Source organism: Dendropsophus ebraccatus, chromosome 10, assembly GCF_027789765.1.
Source record: "Dendropsophus ebraccatus isolate aDenEbr1 chromosome 10, aDenEbr1.pat, whole genome shotgun sequence".
NCBI lineage: Eukaryota > Metazoa > Chordata > Amphibia > Anura > Hylidae > Dendropsophus > Dendropsophus ebraccatus.
In genome coordinates, this window is record NC_091463.1 from 16,874,896 (window position 1) to 16,896,647 (window position 21,752).

Consider the following 21,752-nt stretch of genomic DNA (forward strand, 5'->3'; position numbering starts at 1 on the left):
TCCTTCCTTGGAGCACTTTTGGTAGGAACTAACTATTTCATATTGGTACCACCCCAAGCCATTGTGCAGATGCTCTGACCCAGTCGTGTAGTCATCTCTGTTCAGTCACAGTTCTCTCACATCTACCATTTAACCCCTTTCATGTAATATAATATAATATAGAGACAAATGTGTCTGTACGTCACTGCACTCCCTCTACAGAACATATCACACCATTGATCCAGGGCGTGGATGAGGAACCTTCAGCCCTCCAGCTCCCATCATGCCTGGGATATTGGAAATCACTGGTTATATCACTACGTGTTACACATCCACTAGAACATGAAGCGTTACGAGATTCCACCATAAGGTGTTAAGGCCACGAGTACGATCCGATCTGATTTGTCATTTTGAGCTTTTAGGGGGGCCTCAGTAATTGCGCACCTCATTTGCAATGCACCCCATTTCCTAAAACAAAGAGCTTTTTGTCTGTATTACATATGGCCCACGTGCATGTGTGTTACAAGCCAACTCCGAGCCGTCCAAGACACTGGGAGAGAGAGTGTGAGGGGCCAGGAAAAGCAGCAATCTGGCTGCCGCCCATTTTTCCATCCGTCTATTTTGAACTTTTTCAGCCTCTGCCAGTTGAGGAGAAGAGTCCTGACCTAGTCGTTCCTCTACCCCACTTTTTACTAACATACTGACCTCTATTGCAGAGTTTATGCGCTTGAGAGTGGAAGTCGGGGTACGCATTGATGTGTTTGGTTTGTGCATTGCTAGGATATGGATTACCTAGTACATGATCTATATCAGAAACCTGAAACTATGGCTGTCCAGCTACAGCTCGCAGCAATCCCGCCAGCAGCAGACTGTCAGGGCGTGGGGCACTTGTAGTTTTGCAACAGTAATAGGGCCATGAGTTGGTCTTTATTATGGTGCTTTATAAAGGCAGCGACGTGTTCAGCTTAGAGCAGCCCATGTCTAGAGAGTCCAGCGGAAAGTAGAGTTAAAACAAAGAACACAATGTGTGACTATACCCTAATAGTACACACCTCAGTCTCTACTACTGTGCACCTTACTGTGCTTTAGTCTAGAGCCCCCTACTGGCAAGAGGGAAGAAAGATAAACAGAAGAAAAAAATTCTCTTGCATTTGAATTTTTTTTCTTTTTTGTGAGAACTTATGGGGGAGACTTATCAAGACATGTACATTTTTAAATAAATCCCCACATCCACTCCTCTTAGTAAATCTGGCAGTGGTCCGGTGCGTTTTGCATGGCAGATGCAAACATTTATAGGTGTAGATTTCTGCCATGATTTACTCCTGTTTGCAGGCATACATCATGATAAATTAGGCACGGGAGGAGGCAATGTCTCCTCCCTGCCTTGTCGCACCCCCACCACTACCGATTAGGCAAGTGATGTTTACGTCGGTGGAAAAGGTGCATATTTTTCCTTAAACTGTGTTTTGCACAAAATCTGAGCCTTTTCCATAGTGTTCGCCAGGACGCATATTGATAAATCTGCCCCAATGGGTATTGTCCACTCCTTATACACCATGGGGAGCAATTTGCGCCCCTGGCGTACGACATGCTAAAGGCACAAGTTTTTGCAAAAATGCCATGCCTTTTCCAAGGTATACACCCCACTCACCTGATGGATGGACAAAGAGACGGGGGTGTTGTGGGGCTTGGCAAGACGGGGAGGAGGTGTAAGCCATGGAATGTTCCGGGGGCATGCTCCTCTTAATAAATCTGTTGGGGTAATGTCCCCTCAGTGTCCCCTCAGAATGGCGATATCCTCACATTTTGGCGTGTGGCATGGTGGTATCCTTACACACAGGATGTTTGTGGAGTCTGGGTGTAACCCACGTGATGGATACCAGTCTGCATGAGATTGTATATCTACAGCATAGGTGATCCCAGTGCCCTATTAATGTCTCTTCTCTTCACGGAGTCACATACTAGTCCTTTTTTGAACCCAGAAAGTTATATTGTATAATAGATCTCCCATATGGGCTCTATTTATGCTTGATTGATATTGTTAAAGGAAACCTGTCACCAGGACCAAGAGCAGGAGGAGGTGAGATGATTTATATACAGTTCTGTGTAAAAAGATTCATTGCAGTCAGTAATTTATTAATTTAAATCCCCTCTCTTTCTGAGCTTAGGAGTCCACTGGGCGGTCACACCCTGAGTCGGACCGCCTACTGGACTCCAAAGCCCAAAATGAGTGGAGATTTCAATCAAGATACAAACTTTTCCCATAGTAATATACATCAGTTTGCTGGTAGATTTCCTGTTCTGTGTGACAGGTTCCCATTAAAGTGGTTGCCCCAGAGTATTATAGATGAATATACCTTATAAGAGGACAAGCCATCTATTACCTATGAAATCCAGCGCTGATCCATCTCAGATGGTCTTTCTTTAAATGTCTTATCCAGGCTTAGAGAAACATGGCTGCTACCTCCCAGAAACAGAACCTCTCCTGTTGGGGTGTAGGTTTTGCCGCTCAGTTCCACTGAAGTGAATGAAGCTGAATTGTAATACCATACCCACCCTGAGAGGTGGCGCTGTTTTTTTTCTAATCCTTGATAACCCCTTTAATTTTTTCAATACATCCATGTGACTGCTGTAGCCAATCACTGACCTCTGAACTGATGCTTGGGTGTAGACCTTTAACTGCCAAGGCCAATGATTGGCTGCCGGGCCGGCGGGAAGCATCGGCGCCGGATTTGACAGGTGAGTAATCGTTGTCTTGTTCTAACATTACAACCCCTGCAGGTACTTTCATTTCTCGGACAACCCCTTTAAATATTCGACATAGATATAAAATAAGCCATGGCCCTGTTCCTATTACTCACTGGCCTTGATGTTTACAGCGGGTCGGTAGAGGTTTTTTGGCAATGCGAGCCTCAGCATTTCTGAGCATTGTTTAACAGGTTTTCAGACATCAGAAAAATTAATAACAGACTGCCCGAACAAGTTACTGGAAATGGCGAGTAATAAAAGAGAACTTCACCCTATAAAGCAGGTTGACAGGGGGGAGCGTCACCATCTGACTAACACACATGGGCTCTAGCTACAGCCTTCTTATTCTTTCACAGGAGGGACCTCTCCAGTTTTTTTTTTTTTTTTTAAATTGGCGTCTTAAACGGTCAGGTGGTAGGAATACCAATACACGAGGACAGAAAATGCCGCTGCCAGACGTCATGTAGATGGATGCAATCTGTGAACAAGAATCCAGATGCCGTATATGTTCTATATCGCACTTACAACTTCCTTATTATTGGCTTGACGCTAGACTAGAAGACGTCTTGGGGCGTTGCTATGAATGGGCCGAACCCCGCAGTTAATGAATCCTTTTATTTATTCCATATTACTATTGCTATCCAAGAAAAGTAAAACCTGGCGTTAGTGATCTGAAGTCTGCAAGCAATAGATTCATCATCAGGAAAAGCTTACCGTCCCCGGCACTTGGAAGTAAATGGAAAATCTTGTTTTTTTTCCCAGTAATTTCCACAAATGTTCTGTATAACATGTGGCTAGAGGTTACGGCATATATCGCTCCTTAGTTCTTGGTATATTTGTATGCCTTTAGAGAGAGTTACCAAGGTAAAGTGTATGGGAAGCAGACCGTAACGCGTAGAACCTATGGGAAATCTGCCGGCAGCTTCATGTTTTATTGGTCTTATAGTAAGCAGTATTTTTTTACTTAAAGGGGTTAGTAAAAAAAAAGCATGTCTGCTTTCTCCCAGAAACAGCGCCACTCTTGTCCTCAGTTTTGGTGTGGTATTGCAGCTCAGTAAATGAAGCTGAATTGTAGTACCACACACACAACCTGAGGACAGGGGTGGTGCTGTTTTTGCAAGAAATTAGCTCTGTTTTTGCTTCTCCTGGGTTACTCCTTTAATGGTGGAGATGGATTTGCATAACACATGAATTTTCCTGCAGCATAAGTGTGAGTAGTGGTACGGATGTCAAGTTTGCTTTACCAATGCTAGGTGCACAGATGAAACCCCTATCGGAAAATTATTAAACCATGCTTTTGCCATATTGCAGACTACCGCCACATGTACAGGCTTCTGATACGTAGAACGGTCTTGCGTCACCCATACACTACTGTTTATTATTCTCCCTGTGCCTCATGGTAGATAGGGATAGATGACGGTTTTGGTTCTGAATTGGATCGTGTGGCCAGAGATGGCCATGTTGTACTACCTGACTCCTTCTGCTTCATAGCTTGTGAATATGGTCATGGTGTGAACTGCAAATGGCTTCAACCCAACAGTCACCATAAAACCATCCAAGACGGCTGGTTGTAGTCATGGCCACTTGTGGGTCCTGTTCGCTTTCATTGGCTGGGATAAGGCTACATGACCCATTTCACTGTGCAGATCTAACCTTAGTGTCTTTAGGGTTGTTATGACTCCTGGCAGCCATGCGGAGGGTTGTCCACAATATCCTTTATTCCATTTGCATCACTTTAATGTTGCCTGGACCACAAGACATTGGGGAGTCCTCGGAGGCTTCTCCCCACCCTATAACACAAGACATTTGGGTAGTCCCCGGAGGCTTCTCTCCACCCTAGACCACAAGACATTGGGGCGGTCCCCAGAGACTTCTCCCTACCCTAGACCACAAGACATCGGGGCGGTCCATGGAGGCTTCTCTCCACCCTAGACCACAAGACATTGGGGCGGTCCCCGGAGGCTTCTCTCCACCCTAGACCACAAGACATTGGGGCGGTCCCCGGAGGCTTCTCTCCACCCTAGACCACAAGACATTGGGGCGGTCCCCGGAGGCTTCTCTCCACCCTAGACCACAAGACATTGGGGCGGTCCCCGGAGGCTTCTCTCCACCCTAGACCACAAGACATTGGGGCGGTCCCCGGAGGCTTCTCTCCACCCTAGACCACAAGACATTGGGGCGGTCCCCGGAGGCTTCTCTCCACCCTAGACCACAAGACATTGGGGCGGTCCCCGGAGGCTTCTCTCCACCCTAGACCACAAGACATTGGGGCGGTCCCCGGAGCATTCTCCCCACCGTAGATCACAAGACATTGGGGCGGTCCCCGGAGGCTTCTCCCCAACCCTATCGTCCTTAAACTATAGATCCCTTCCTGTTTGGATATAGGGAGAGATCTGCCAGTCGAGGCCGCCAGGGATCGCCATGATGACTTGTGGTTTAGATGGCAGGAAAGTGATGGCAGGTTCCCTTTAAATTGTCCATACTTGAATACTATTTTGAAGGTGAGGAAAACAAGAAAGAAGGATTAAAGTAGATATAACCATCCAGACTGATGACATTAAAAGACACTTCCATAATCAACACCAATAATATGGCTTAAAGCGACTCTGTACCCACAATCTGACCCCCCCAAACCACTTGTACCTTCGGATAGCTGCTTTTAATCCAAGATCTCTTCTGTGGTCCGTTCAGCAGGTGATGCAGTTATTGTCCTAAAAAAATACTTTTAAATTTGAAGCCCATGCCAAACCGGAGTAACTGTGCCCTAACTTAGCACCACCCCTCCGATCCTCCTCCTCACCCTCTTCATCATTAGGAATGCCACTGAAACATTTTCTCCATGCTGAACATTGCACAGGTCCTTAACGATCCAGCCCATGTGCCGGGCTAAACAGGTGGGGAATAGGAGGCAATCTGCCTGGACCATTCCTAATGATGAGAAGGGCGGGGAGGAGGAATGGAGGGGTGGTGCAAAGTTAGGGCACAGATACCCCCGTTCAAGTTTAAAAGTTGTTTTTTAGGACAATAACTGCATCACCTGCCAAACAGACCGCAGGACAGATCTTGGATTAAAGGCAGCTATCTGATGGTACAAGTGGTTTTGGGGGGGGGGGGGGGGGGTGTCATATTGTGGGTGCAGAGTCGCTTTAATATAAGAAAACCTACAGTGGCTTTAAGGGGGAATTCACCATAAAGTGATACATTACCATGTCATAGCAATATAACAGGAATAGTGATCATAGTGATCCGCACTACTAACACACAGTATAGCCAGCAATAGAATGGGACAGCTTGGAAAAATCTTCAGCCACTATGCGGTTCCACATTACAATATGCTATTCGTATGACTTAAAGGAGTTCTCCAGCTCTACAAAAACTTTCTTCCAGAGACAGCACCACTCATGTTTCCAGTTCAGTGGGTTTCTAGTTACGCTACATTCACTTCAATGGAACTGAGTTATGGTGCGTTTACACAGAGAGATTATCTGACAGATTATATGCCAAAGATTTGAAGCCAAAGCCAGGAATGGATTTGCAAAGAGAAAAAATCTCAGTGTTTCCTTTATGACCTGATCTCTGTTTATTGTCTATTTCTGGCTTTGGCTTCAAATCTTTGGCAGATAATCTGTCAGATAATCTTTCTGTGTAAGTGGCCCCTGACAAAACTAATTCCCAAACTGGAGACAAGGGTGGTGCTGTCTCTGGAAGAAAGTGGCCATATTTTTGTGGCGCTGGATAACCCCTTTAAGTCATACGAATAGCATATTGTAATATAAGAGACAGAGGGCACTGACCAATAATCGTGATGCTTATTTCTTTATTTCTTCAGTAAAATTCACATAGTTCATAGAACATAGTGCAGGTGATGAGGACACCAGTTTAGGAGTCCAATGGGCGGTCCAAATTAGTGACAGCTATGTCTGCAATGAACACTATTTACAGGAGAGGCTGTCAATTACTGAGCAGGACTCCTAAGACTGAGGGCCCTATTCCACAGGACGATTATCGTTTGCATAATCGTTAACGATAAACAATTTCAAACGATCGTATTGCGAACTGCCTGAAATCGTTCACCCATTTACATGGAATGATAATCATTACTTATGATCGCTATTGCGGTCATCTTGTCGTTGCTATTGCGTTCGTTGCTACTGCAAACGACCGAACGACGTCTTATTCAATGCGATTTGCGAACGAGCAACGATAAAAATAGGTCCAGGTCTTACTAAACGATTAACAATTTAATCGTTAACTGCTATTCAACCGAATTGTTTCGATCCAAACGATGTAACGATAATTCGAACGATAATCGTCCTGTGGAATAGGGCCCTAAGGGTACTATTACATGGAGAGATTTTTAACGATTAACGACTAACGATAAACGATCGCAAACGAGATTGTTTATTGTTAACCTGAAATCGTTCACCATATTACACAGAACTATAATCGTTAGCTATGATCGTTACTACGATCGTTATTGCGATCCTTACTGCGATCGTTTACTCCTGATCCCAGAAAAGCAATGAACAATGTGCAATTACACTGAACGATTAGTGAACAAATGCGGAACTTGAGCCAACAAGTGTGGAATTACAGCGAAAAATTAGCGATCATTTTAGGTTCGGATCTAAATCAACGATCAACAACACTTGAACGATTTTTTGATCGTTGCCTGCAATTACACAGAACAATTATTGTTTAAATTTGAACGATTTTTCGCACGATAATCGTCCCGTGTAATAAGACCCTAAGACTAAAAGCAGGAGTTTCCAACAGAGTAAAAAGGTGTGTATTGATTGACATCTCTGCTCCTTCTGGGATTAAGAGTCCAGTGGGCGGTCTTAATCAACAATGGTCAGCCTTCCCTTTGAGTATTCTTACAGAAATAGCTGTCAATCACTTATTAGGACCACCCACCAGACTCCTAGGCCCAAAATGAACAATTGTTATATGACAATGAGGACTATATATCATTCTGCTCAGCCCCTCTTGTTCTATAAGGTGATGCCAGTAGACTGAACAACATTTTATAAGGACAAGTTCTCTTTAAGTCCCTAAAACATTCCCGTCCAGGCCTTTGTTGTGTATTCTGCATGTCATCCTGTTGTGTGATGCTTGTTCTTCTATCTGTATGACCAAATGTGAATAAATGGGGATATTTGCCAAGATCCTATATGTTTTTACTCTTTTTTTTCCCTTTTTCTTTTGCTTTTTAAAGGGCTTCCCTGGTGACTTTGGAGAGAGAGGTCCCCCAGGACTTGATGGCAACCCCGTGAGTAATTTGTAGTACAACACAAGGCCCATTGTTATGAAGCGAGGTGTCTAATTTTCTGCAGGAGGCTGTTAAATGGGATCCAGCGATGAGGAATGTTCTTAGTCACGCTTTGCTTGCGGAAAAGCATATAAATATTGCTGATCCACAGTGCAGGATAAATAAACCGAGCCACATCTTCCCTTAAAATAGAATCTGGAACTAGCCCGGCCACGTAGAGAAGAGTAAAATATGGCTTTGTGGACTCTTAACCCTGTCCGCCATGAAGGAGTGGGAGCCGCTAATATGGAGGGATACAGGGTATACATTACATTAGATACGTTGCGATACAGCCAGGAAGTGCCTCACGGGTTCCAGCCAAATTGATGGCCTCTCTCCCTCACATTGTGCTTATGAGACGGACTCGGCAGTTTAGGTTTTTCTTACCTTGGGGTTTCCTCTCCATGCTTGGAATGACAGGAAGTTCAGCAACCATAGGAGGGCTTAAAATATGGCCGCTCACTTCTGTTGCCAAAATGATGCTGCGAACAATTCATTATAGCCTCCCCCGACTCGTTTTTTTTTTTTTTTTTCAGAAAAAGAAATAGAAAATCTTTGCTCTTAAAGGGGTATTTCAGCAACAACAAAAAATATTTTTTCAAATCAACTAGTGCCAGAGATTTGTAATTTACTTTTATTTAAAAAAAAAATCTCCTGTCTTCCAGTGCTTATCAGCTGCTGTATGTCCTGCAGGAAGTAATGTATTCTTTCCAGTCTGGAGAGTGAATAGAGGTTTTCTATGGGGATTTGCTACTGCTCTGGACAGTTCCTGACATGGACAGAGGTGGCAGCAGAGAGCACTGTATCAGACTGGAGAGAATCCACCACTTTATGCAGGACATGCAGCAGCTGATAAGTAGAGATGAGCGAACCGGCCGAGGTTCTGGTTCGTATGAACCTGAACTATCGGCTTCTGATTCCCGCTGTCTGCCCGCTCCGTGGAGAGGGTGGATACAGCCTGAGGACCGCCTAGAAAACTAGGATACAGCCTATGGCTATGGCTGTATCCCAGTTTTCTAGGCGGTCCTCAAGGTTGTAGCCACCCTCTTCATGGAGCGGGCAGACAGCGGGAATCAGAAGCCGAGAGTTCAGGTTCATACGAACCCGAACCTCGGCCGGTTCACTCATCTCTACTGATAAGTACTGGAAGACGTGAGATTTTTTTTAATAGAAGTAAATTACCAATCTCTGGCTCTTTATGGCACCAGATGATTTGAAAAAAAAATTTCTTATTGAACTACCCCTTTAAAGAGAGGGCCAGCACTAAGAGCATGGGAGCCCCAAGGAATGGAGGATATAGCAAATGGGGATGTAAATATTTCAATAAGGAACTGTGCAGAGCAGGAAGGTTTGCTCTGGACACTGTCAGTTCCTGGCATGAACAGAGGCGGCAGCAGAGAGCAGACTGATAAGAATACACCACTTCCCGCGGGACATACAGTAGCTGACAAGTACTGGAAGACTTGGGAATTTTTTAATATATGTTCCTGGCACTAGTTGATTTAAAGGGGTTATCCAGCGCAACAAAAACATGGCCACTTTTCCCCTTCTCTTGTCTCCAGTTCAAGTGTGGTTTGCAATTAAGCTCCATTTACTTCAATGGTACTGTGTTTGAAACCCCACCCAATCTGGAGACAAGAGAGGGGGAAAAGTGGCCATGTTTTTGTAGCGCTGGATAACCCTTTTAAAGTTCCCCTTTAAGGCCCCATTAATAAACCTCCCGCTACCCTGTATGTCTAGGGGCCTCGAACCTGGTTCATAGTTGATAGTTTTTTTTATGTCATATATTATTCTCAATTTTTGCCTTTCTTTCTTTTTTTCTGCCCCATTATAGGGAGACTTGGGTCCCCCGGGTCCTGCTGGTGTCCCAGGATTCATAGTAAGTACCATCTCTTATTACCAGGCCTCACTCTTATTTGTTGCCTTCCATTCCAGGACTCGCAGTCAGTCCATTATTTATTAATCTCTCCTTTTGAGCTCGCTGGTTATTACTGGGAGCAGAGAAGGTGTTTATAGCCTCTGCCTTTCCATCATAAAATACCACGTATTTTAATTAAGGAAGCCTGGTATCCGCCTTAAGTGGGCGTTATTCTCCGCATTCCGCCGCGTGCCGTGTGTTTTTGGGGTAAGCGGCTATAGTATTCTTCACTGACTTTATAGATTTTTATTTATTTATTTTCCTATATTCTGTTGGCCGCTTTCCACCAAAAGAAGCGGCTGCCGGAGTTCTCACGTACCGTGTGATAGGTGAAAGTATTTATATCTTCACTGCTTAGAGACTTCAATTCATTGAAATGTAATAGCCGGAAATTGCACGGAATACCTCCATTTACTCAGCCAGGGAAAAAACGGCCACTAAAACTAATCTTCGCCTTCTCTAGATTGGCTGTAGGAAGGTAATATAGGGAGAGGAGGACTCTAGAGTTAGTAAGTACATGTAAAATTATCTTATATAGCTGCTTGAATGCTTTCATATGTGAGTGCTTTTTTTTTTGCTGGTTAGGTAGGTGGCACCTTATTTATAGAAATGTACTAATGTACATGCCTAATGTATGGATGGCTCCAACATGCCACATACATCTGCCATTGACTCCTATTGTGCAGTATACTTTTTTTTGCAGGATCTCTTTTTGTAGGTCTCTTTAAAAGAGAATTTGGGCCATTTTGAAAATCTGGCAGGCGGCAGGGGGGAATGTGATAACGAGTAAGCACTTAACTCTCCCGAGCCCGCGGTGAGCAGCAGAACTGGTCTCGGGACCCCTGCCGGAAGTCATTTTCCCCCCGAGTTGTGATGACGTGACCTTGGGGAAAATGCCTGTCCCAGCTGATGGACTGGCCACTTAGCTAATCATTGAATGGAGCGGCGTCCTGTCCTAGTCACTGACTGGCTTATTTGCCAGTCCATCAGCCGAGTCGTGATGTGTATGCGATGGAGATCCCGGAGCCCAGCCGGGGTCCCAAGGCCAGTCTTGCTGTCCACCGCGGGAACGGGGAGAGGAAAGTTTGTAATTGTTATGAAATTCCCCCCTACCGGCAGCCGGATTTTCCAAATGTCTAGACTTCTCCTTTAAAGGAGAAGTCCGGCCAAAATTAATTTTTGATATGTTGTTACTTATGAAAAGTTATACAAATTTCTAATGTACATTAATTATGGGAAATGCACATATACTGCTATTTCCCTTAATTTAGTAGATCAGGAAGTGTTAGAAATATCTCTGAAGAAGTGACGTCACGACCCAGGGTGTAATTCCTATGGAGTGTCCAGCAGGGGGCGCTCTCTATATAGAAGTCTATGGGACTTTATTGTTTCTATGGGTTTCTATGTAATGTAATGTAATGTAGTGTACAGTGCTTTATTGAATGAATACATCTATGGAATACTTTGGGGAGCAAGTGTCCTTGCTCCCCAAAGTATTGCATAAATGTATTCATTCAATACATTCAATACACATTAAGCCCGCCGATCCGCCGAATTTCCGCCGATCCGCCACACGCTGATCCGCCGCATTCCCGCCGATCCGGACCATATACATTGAACTACAGCTCCCATCATCTGCTTCTAGTATGAACAGGTGATGGGAGCTGTAGCTGGGTAATGGATATGACATGCCGCCGGGCGCAGGGGGGAGCCGCTCAGTACACAGGAGCGCTCCCCCCTCCTCCTCCTCCTTCTGGGATAACTTCCGCCTATACCAATGCTGACTCCCTGCCTGGCCGCCGCTCTCCGCTCACATATACCGGCTCCCGGCATCAGCGCGGACACCAGGATGCATCGGGAGCCGGTATGTATGGGGGGGGAGAGCGGAGAGCGGAGGCAGGCAGGGACTCAGCATTGGTATAGGCGGAAGTTATCACGGAAGGAGGAGGAGGAGGGGGGAGCGCTCCTGTGTACTGAGCGGCTCCCCCCTGCGCCCGGCGGCATGTCATATCCATTACCCAGCTACAGCTCCCATCACCTGTTCATACTAGAAGCAGATGATGGGAGCTGTAGTTCAATGTATATGGTCCGGATCGGCGGGAATGCGGCGGATCAGCGTGTGGCGGATCGGCGGGAATGCGGCGGATCGGCGGGCTTACTGTGTATTGAATGTATTGAATGAATACATTTATGCAATACTTTGGGGAGCAAGGACACTTGCTCCCCAAAGTATTCCATAGATGTATTCATTCAATAAAGCACTGTACACTACATTACATTACATTACATAGAAACCCATAGAAACAATAAAGTCCCATAGACTTCTATATAGAGAGCGCCCCCTGCTGGACACTCCATAGGAATTACACCCTGGGTCGTGACGTCACTTCTTCAGAGATATTTCTAACACTTCCTGATCTACTAAATTAAGGGAAATAGCAGTATATGTGCATTTCCCATAATTAATGTACATTAGAAATTTGTATAACTTTTCATAAGTAACAACATATCAAAAATTAATTTTGGCCGGACTTCTCCTTTAAAGGGGCAATCTAGGTCTAGAAAAAAATTGCCACTTACTTTTAGAAACAGCACCTCTCCTGTCCTCAGTTTGAGTGTGGGTTTTCAACCTCTGTTCCATGGAAGTGACTTTAGCTGAATTGTAATACCACCCACATAGGTGGTAGTGGTATTACAGAGGACAGAGGTGGTGCTGTTTTACAAGAAAGTATCTGTGCTTCTTCTAATCCTAGATAACTCCTTTAAGAGCACATTTTTGTGCCATGATCTGTAGTTTTTATCAGTACCACAGTTGCACATGGTCTTTATAACCATAAATATAAGCAACTGTCACCAATTTTACATAGACAATGGCAATAACATTTCATCAGACAACCCCCCTACCCTCACCCACTTACCCACCCATGGAAAGGAAGAGAGAGCGAGGGCTATGCTGCCTGAAAAAAGCATACATATCTTTTTGATCATTTTTTGGATGTAATGTGATTTTAAAAAATCAGCTATTTGGGGCTTTTTCTTGGTGTTTTTTTTTTTGCGCTTATGCAGTTTTTCGTGGACGATTGGGAATAATAGATCAGGCAGTTCCGTCCAGGCTTGATTGCAGAACACTATGGCCCATTGGCTACATGTTTTGTTTTTTTTTGTTATAGAAGGAGGGGTGTAAGGTTTCCTATAGCCCGGTGATGTATTGCACCCGCTTGCCTCTCTGAGGAACATTTGTATATAGCTGTCAATCCTGAAAAATGCCTCTCTCTGTAATAGAGAACTCAACAATAGGGCTAAAGAGTCTACCGTAAAAGAAAAAAATAGCGTCAGGAAATTGTACCTTGGGTCTTGGTTGGAATTTATTACCTCGGCTCTGAAGTTAACCACATGGAAAAATATTCCTTCCCCTCAGAAGCTCTTTCATCCCGTGATAAGCAGTCAGGAAAGGGGACCTCACATTTTCGGTAGTATATTTGGAAATCCAGCGCCCGTAGCCTGTAAATCATCAGGGAATACACATACCTCCTTATTTTTTAGACTTATAGTGATCTGGAACTGATTGTGAATCCAAGTGGATCAGACGTGCTAAAGATCTTACCTGTGGGAGACATTTAATAGCTGCACATCTACAAATCCACATCCCCTCACACAGCCAGGTCACCATGTATGTAGATATAGCCGTGTGTCTACTACACAAGGACTCCACCTCACCGCTGGGGACGTACTGTTATAAGGACGTCTCAGTACTACAGCCTCAGGCTTTGGGCCTATATCTAACTCAGCATAAAAAAAACGGTCCTTACATTTTTACTGTTTGCTGAAACTTTCTTTTTTTGGTTTTGTTTTTTTTTTTTGTTACTAAGAAAAGTTGAAAATTGAAACCCAATGAAACAGACCCGGGATCTAGTTACACAATATAGGAACTAGGGTCATCATAGATTGACGGGTCGTATCCTCAGCTGGACATAAAACTACACGGTAAAGTGCACAAGTAGTTTACAGTGGTGGGTATGGGACTTCCTCAGACTGGTTTAACGTCCACCAGAGAGGAATATATCCGTCAGAAAGTGGCATGCTGTAAAGATCATGGCTGTCGTGTTCACCATTCGTAGAAAATAGGGATGGAAGACTGAGCACATGACCACCCAGCAAAGGTTACTGGGGTCAATACTATAAGGGAACGGAAAACCCTCTTATAACATAATACGCTGTCAAAGGTGAAAGAGCAGAGGGCATTAAAGGGACGTACACTGCATTGGATGGAGGGCCACACAGCTGGATACATCTTGTGTATTTTACCATGTAACAGATAGTCAAGCATGCTGGGTCTGGTAGTTCCAGTGCACATTATGGGGGAGATTTTTCAAAGGGTGTAAAATTTGGACTGGTGCAAACTGCCCACAGCAACCAATCACAGCTCAGCTTTAAGCAGTGCTGAAAGAAAAGAGGAGCTTTGATTGGTTGCTGTGGGTAGTTTGCACCAGTCTAAATTTTACACCCTTTGATAAATCTCCCCCTATGTATGCAGTGATCTCATAGGGTCTAGATCACAGGTGTCAAAATTGTGGCCTTCCAGCTGTTGTAAAACTATAATTCCCATTAGAGCTAAGGCTTTGGCTGTGCAGGCATGATGGGAATTGTAGTTTTACAACAGCTGGAGGGCTGCAAGTTTGACACACCATATATCCTATATACAGTATAATCTTCTGTAGTGAGATTACTCCTTGTCTTGTAAATATACTGGCATGGTATAAAGACAACCCCTTGTTAGAAGACTCCCATATACATCACAAGGTGTCAGTAAGTGTTCAGTTTCCCTGCAGCGCCACCACAGGATGAATTAGTTATTGCACAGTACCTGTTCTTATGAATGGGCTGTGTGTGTAATGCAGGACAGGACAGATCTGTGTAGCTGCTGGTCACTATGGCTCAGGGCCCTGAACAGAGCCCCCCTCCCCATTTTTTCAGAATTCCTAGTAGTGTATATGGAAATGGATTTATAAACCAAACCCCTTTAATGTGGGCATAGGGGCCAAGTAGTCAATGAGTCTCTGAGCATTGCCTGCAGCAGCTTCATATGCCGAGTTAAAGGGACTATTTTGTACCACACTTGTAGATGAAATAAATCCTGCTTTATAAAGAAAATCACCATTTAACAGTCACTTCCTCCGTTAATCTAAAAGTCTTTAAAGAACCCACAGCCAGAAGGGAGGAACGGAGAACATACAGGCTTTGTAAGCCGCTGTACATAAACACCGCAATCAATGGGCTTTGTGCCGCCCATTAACATATGTTATTTCTGTAAATTAAATATTCATTCTATTCATGCTTATGGTAATGACGGGCGCAGGACTCGTACTCCATAAATATTAGCACAGGCCCCTTCAGTGTCCATTTGGGTGACACAGTGTGCAATGTCCCCGAGGCTGAATTCCATTTGTCCGATGCGATTGGGGATGTCCGCAGGTGGCTTATTCCCGAAAAAAAAGGAAAAAAAATCTTATTAAAGGGCAGGGATTGGTGTAACATGAGCCTTGTGTGGTTGTAAATAGCTGGGGTCTGTCCTGTATAAACACAAGCCAAAAGAGGTCTTTATATGAGGCAGTACAAAGAGCGGGCTTGTTGTAACACTCCTCTGGCTCTGTGCGCTGGAGCTCAGACATTTGGCTCGGTCCTGTAACCTTCCATGGACTCCGGCTGATTCACAAAGCTTCGCACTGTCATTCACAGGCTTCCATGTCAGCAATAATGCAATAGATGGGATTTATGGAGGTGCCGTAAGCCGACAGCCGCTCCAACCACATGCACATAACCCATTCACCTATTTCACTAATAGAGAATTCAGTCAATCATAGTGATACCTATGGGGAATAGGGAAGGTATCCTGTTGCCTATATTCTGCTGCGCTATATACGTTGGATCACTCTATTTTACATGTTTAATCGGTACAGGAAGCCAATATGAAGTACCCAAGGGAAATTGATGGAGAACATACAAGATATCCATTAGAGATATGCGCAACTCCAGCATGCTCGAGTCTATCCAAACTGGGAAGTCTCTGCGTTTGATTACCAATGGCTGAAAACATTGGATACAGCTCTAGGAAAACAAGGATACAGCCATAAGTATCCAGCTTTTTCAGCCACCGGTAATCAAACGCTGAGTTTTCCGGGTTCGGATGGACCTAAGCATGCCTGAGTTGTGCTCATCTCTACTTTCCATGTAGTTGTGGCCCTGGTCAGATATCAGCCCAGGACTCCAGTGCACTGTTGTCTGGTATACACTGGGGAATGAGGAGTTAGTGTCAAAAAACTTTTGATATGCCAGAGAGACATGTCAAAAGTTTTGGTCAGACCCTTACTGATCATGAGAAGAGATCAGTCAGTGTCAGTGAAAACAGTCGGGTTCATAGACTTTCATTATGAGTAAGACTGATCACATGACACAGAGCTGGGAGAGAACCGTGCTGAGCGCAGTCTTCTCCCCGCTCGTTCTTACAATCAGTAGGTGTCTAAACACTCAGATTTGGACCGATCAAAACTGTTGAAATATCTCTCTGACATCTGAAACGTTTTTTGAAATGACAGTGACACTTTAAAAGGCACAATCCATAGGGCGTCTTATAGCAGCTCATATTCCTGCCTCCATTAATGTACTACTACTTCCAGAGATATTCCTTTATGTATTCAGTTAGTTTTAGGCCCTATCCACACATCAGTAATCCTGTCTGTAATTGCAGATCCGCGATTTCAGAGAGGATTTGGATATGTATTCGTCCCCCACCACATTTGCACAGACTCATCGATTGTAATGCATGGATCATGACCCTTACAACTCAACTACAGATGTGTAAAAGGGTCCATTCAAATCAATGGGTGCCATAGCGTCCGCAGTTACGGATCCGTAATTGGGGACAGTGTATTGCTGATGTGTAAAAGGGGCCTAATCACTTCATGTGTTAGGAGAGCAATTGATGCTTAGGCCACATTTACCCGAAAGGCCTTTTTTGATTCCATTGTGTATAGGAAAGTGTCTATTGATATGCAGTGAGCTACCGAAATAAAACGTATACCGCATCATTAGCAGTGGTAGATGTGTATCAGTGTATGGATACTATACAGAGGCATGAGGTGTATATTGTGCTATCGTTTTGCTATATACCTTCAGTTGATTTGATGTGAACAGAACCTTACCCAATAGGACTTCTAGTGTAGTGTTCCTCACCCTTATGGCTCCTCAACTGATGCAAACCTACAACCGCAGGCTGTCAGGGCATGATGGGGTTTTAGTTCTGCAACAGGATGCAGAACACTGTTCTAACACATGACTCCTCTCTGCCTGATGAGTCTGAATAGCAACCACCTTGTGGCATAGTTTATACGGTGAGGCTATATATCCCTGCTATATAGACGTGTTCACATCATTCAAAGCCGCATCAGAGGATGATGGAGTAGTAGTAGCTCATGTCATCAGTATCGATGCAGGTAACATCACAACTGGTAGTGTTGTGCGATGAAACACTCCCTATCCTCTCAGTAGATCAGGTCTCCCGGACAATACAGCGTCTAGCGATTCTATCTAACCCAGGCTTGTTGAAAAATGAATGGGCACAGCTCCTGTTCCTTTGATCAATGGCCCCTCCTGCTTCAGATCCTGTTAGTCAGCGACAGTAGAGCCAGGTAGAGACAGAGGAGCCTTCTGCAGCGGTCATAGGAAGCTCTTTCAGCTAGATGCAGAATGTGAACTATCCCTGGCTCTCAGCCCGTCCTCCAGCCACTGTACACAGATGGGAAGATAAAATCATAGTCTGGGACCTCACTTACCACCGAGCCATAGGAAACGCATAGGGGAGGGGGAAGAGGTTCTGTTTACCTATTCAGTCACCTGATTTATTTATTTTTTGTCACTATATTTGTGCAGAATTTTAAGAGTTCCAATAATCTAAAGCCTTCCAGTACTTATCAGCTGCTGTATGTCCTGCAGGAATTGCTGTATTCTTTCCAGTCTGACACACTACTCTCTGCTGCCACCACTGTCCATGTCAGGAACTGTCCAGAGCAGCAGCAAATCCCCATTAAAAACCTCTCCTCTCCTGGACAGTTCCTGACATGGACAGAGGTGGCAGCAGAGAGCACTGTCCCAGACTGGAAAGAATACACCACTTCCTGCAGGACATACAGCAGATGATAAGTACTGGAAGACGAGTTTTTTTTTAAAATAGATATAATTTACAGTACCCCTTTAAGATTCCCTACGTACTATATTATGGATATACATATATCGTGTCTAGACACTGGCCCAGACTTATGCTGCGTTTACACGGAACGATTATCATGCGAATTTGCACGATAACAATTGAATTTGAACGATAATCGTACGTGTAAATGCAGCGAACAATCGAATGACAAGCGAGAAATCGTTCATTTTGATCTTTGAACATGTTCTTAATTCGTCGTTCGCAAAAAAATCGCAGATTGTTCCGTGTAAACAGTCGTTCACCAATTTTACCTATGTGCGAGATAGGCTTAAGTGATCGCAAAACGATTGCAAAACGAATTTTCCGTACGATATATCGTTCCGTCTAAACACTGATCGTTATAAAAAAAAAATCATTAATCATACGATCGGGCGAATTATCGTTCCGTGTAAACGCAGCATTAGACTAGGCAGTCTATAAAGGCATCAGATATATCTCAGTGGCTCAGGCTTTATATCTGCCTCATCTCTAGACTGTCTAGTCTTATGCTGCGTTTACACGTAACGATAATTCGCCTGATCGTATGATTAACGATTTCGAAGTAACGATTTGTTTTTTATAACGATCAGCGTTTAAACGGAACAATATTTCGTAAGGAAAATTCGTTTTGCGATCGCTTAAACCTATCTCGACTGAACGGTGAACGACTGTTTACACGGAACGATCTGCAAATTTTTTTGCGAACGACGATTTAAGAACATAATTCCTAATTGAAGTTAATAGGGAAAATCCACAGTAATTCCACAGCAGACCCTAAACATAAATTGACATTCTGCAGGACAATTTCCCATGCTTCCACAGTGTTGTCTTGAGGATTAAATAGTGTTCATCTTTCTCGCCCCTACACCCCCCCTCCCCACCCTCTACTTTTGGTGTCTGCCGACACTGCCTGATAACTTTTTCCCCCACTTAAAGGAGCCATTGGTGTACTAACTTTTCCCGTGTCCGCGCATGGTGGCTAATGGGTGCAGAATGTTGCTGTACCATCCATATACCTTTATACTATTATACTCGTATTTATCATGTCTGCTTTATATGCGCCGACTCTTTTCTAAACATCTACTGTTTATTACTTGTTGCAGGGTGACATGGGTGCTATTGGACCTATAGGTTTTATGGGACCCAAAGGTTTGAAGGTAAGCAGCCTCACTGAAAAACATTTATTGCTGGACAAAAATTCATCTTTGTAAGGTGGATAATGCTGGCATCCCTAATGCTGTATTGGAGTAGAGTAAAGGGGTTAATACCAGTGGGTTACTTGCCTCTCTAGACTTGATAGGGTGTTCGGCTCAAATTAACATGCTGCTGTCATTGGGGAGAACATAGCAAACAGCCCATTCTTACCTCTCCGCACTCCTCTGTGTCCTCCGACACTATTTTCAGGCCCTGGGCTGAACAAGCCCATCCTCACTCCCTCGTCTTAGCAGTGACAGCCCACTCAGCCAATCACTGGCTGCGGCACTGTCCCATCTCAGTCAGTGATTGGATGAACGGGCTGTCACCCCCGAGATGAGAAGGTGCAGGTAGGATTGTTCAGCCGGGACCCGAAAATGACATAGGAGGACACTGGGGGAGCGCAGAAAGGTAAGAATGGGCTGTTTGTTATGTTCTCCCCAAGGGCATGATGGGAATTGTAGTTTTGGAACAGCTGGAGTTCCCCATCCTGGCCTTACCTCCTGAGACCATTTTTCTCAATCATTCAGGTGGCCCTGAGCCGCGGTAGCAGGATCCCTATAAAAGCATAAGCAATGGTTGTCCGCACTGATGACCTCTATCTCCAACCATCAGCAGAAGATGACACAGTGACTGTAGATTACATTACCTATGCAGGGGTTTATATGGCTCTTTTACTATTTTACAGGGGCTGCCGGGGAACCCAGGAGAATCTGGACTGAAAGGTGATAAGGTGACCAGAATACTCCCTTACTGCATTGTGTTTTGCATGCAACCATTCCAGTATCTCTCTCCTTCTGTCTTACATCCCTCTATCCAGTAGACAGCTTATAGAATTACATCTAAGGGCCCTATTCCACCGGAGGATTATCGTTCAGATTATCGTTAAATCGTTCGAATCTAAACCATAATAGTTCGTTTGAATAGCAGTTAACGACTAACGACCGAACGAGAAATCGTTGATTGTTCAATAAGACCTGGACCTATTTTTAGCGTTGCTCGTTCGCAAATCGTTCGCTTTGAATAAGACATTGTTCGGTCGTTTGCAGTAGTGTCGAACGCAAATAGTGACGACAAGACGACCGCAAGAATGATCATAAGTAACGATTATCTTTCCATGTAAATGGGTGAACGATTTCAGGACTTTCGTAATAGCGGTCGTTTGGATCGTTTATTGTTAACGATTATGCGAGCGATAATCGTCCCGTGGAATAGGGCCCTAAGGTCCCTCTACACATACAGACAAATCTCTTAAGTGCTCATTTAAGCGGACGACAAGCGATGATTTTTTCTTTGAAATGATAGACATTAAGATAGAAGTTAAATCGCTATGAAAAGTTATACACATTTTCATTTGTAGTTTGATCATTGCTGCATTTACACCAGAAAATTATCTCTTGAATTAAAAAAAATAAAATAAAAGGTTCTTAAAGGTCAGCACAATTGCTCCCCTCCAAGTGTACTAGTCATTTCCACCATCCACCACTAGCCACACTTAGTAAAACACTACATTGGTGGTACATAAAGGGACCGAAACGTGAAGGGAGGTAGACCAGTACATGAAGGGACTGATACATGAAGGGAGGTAGACCAGTACATGAAGGGACTGATACATGAAGGGAGGTAGACCAGTACATGAAGGGACTGATACATGAAGGGAGGTAGACCAGTACATGAAGGGACTGATACATGAAGGGAGGTAGACCAGTACATGAAGGGACCGATAGATGAAGGGAGGTAGACCAGTACACGAAGGGACAGATAGATGAAGGGAGGTAGACCATGACATGAAGGGACCGATACATGAAGGGAGGTAGACCAGTACACGAAGGGAGGTAGACCAGTACATGAAGGGACCGATACATGAAGGGAGGTAGACCAGTACACAAAGAGAGGTAGACCAGTACATGAAGGAACCGATACATGATGGTAGGTAGACCAGTACACGAAGGGACTGATATATGAAGTGAGGTAGACCAGTACATGAAGGGACCGATACATGATGGTAGGTAGACCAGTACACGAAGGGACTGATACATGAAGGGAGGTAGACCAGTACATGAAGGGACCGATAGATGAAGGGAGGTAAACCAGTACACGAAGGGAGGTAGACCAGTACATGAAGGGACCGATACATGAAGGGAGGTAGACCAGTACATGAAGGGACCGATACATGAAGGGAGGTAGACCAGTACATGAAGGGACCGATAGATGAAGGGAGGTAGACCAGTACACGAAGGGAGGTAGACCAGTATATGAAGGGACCGATACATGAAGGGAGGTAGACCAGTACATGAAGGGACCGATACATGAAGGGAGATACACCAGTACAAGAAGGGAGGAGGTACATGAAGGGACTA

The 21,752-nt window shown here is 44.3% G+C and overlaps 1 protein-coding gene across 1 annotated transcript in view; it reads left to right on the forward strand.

The window, feature by feature from the left end:
* Window positions 1–21,752, forward strand: part of COL27A1 (collagen type XXVII alpha 1 chain) — a 225,796-nt gene that overhangs the window by 88,453 nt on the left and 115,591 nt on the right. The window contains exons 13-16 of the mRNA XM_069943643.1: window positions 7,946–7,999; window positions 9,873–9,917; window positions 19,302–19,355; window positions 20,081–20,125. Of these exons, the coding sequence (XP_069799744.1) occupies window positions 7,946–7,999; window positions 9,873–9,917; window positions 19,302–19,355; window positions 20,081–20,125 (198 nt within the window). The remainder of the gene's footprint in view (window positions 1–7,945; window positions 8,000–9,872; window positions 9,918–19,301; window positions 19,356–20,080; window positions 20,126–21,752) is intronic.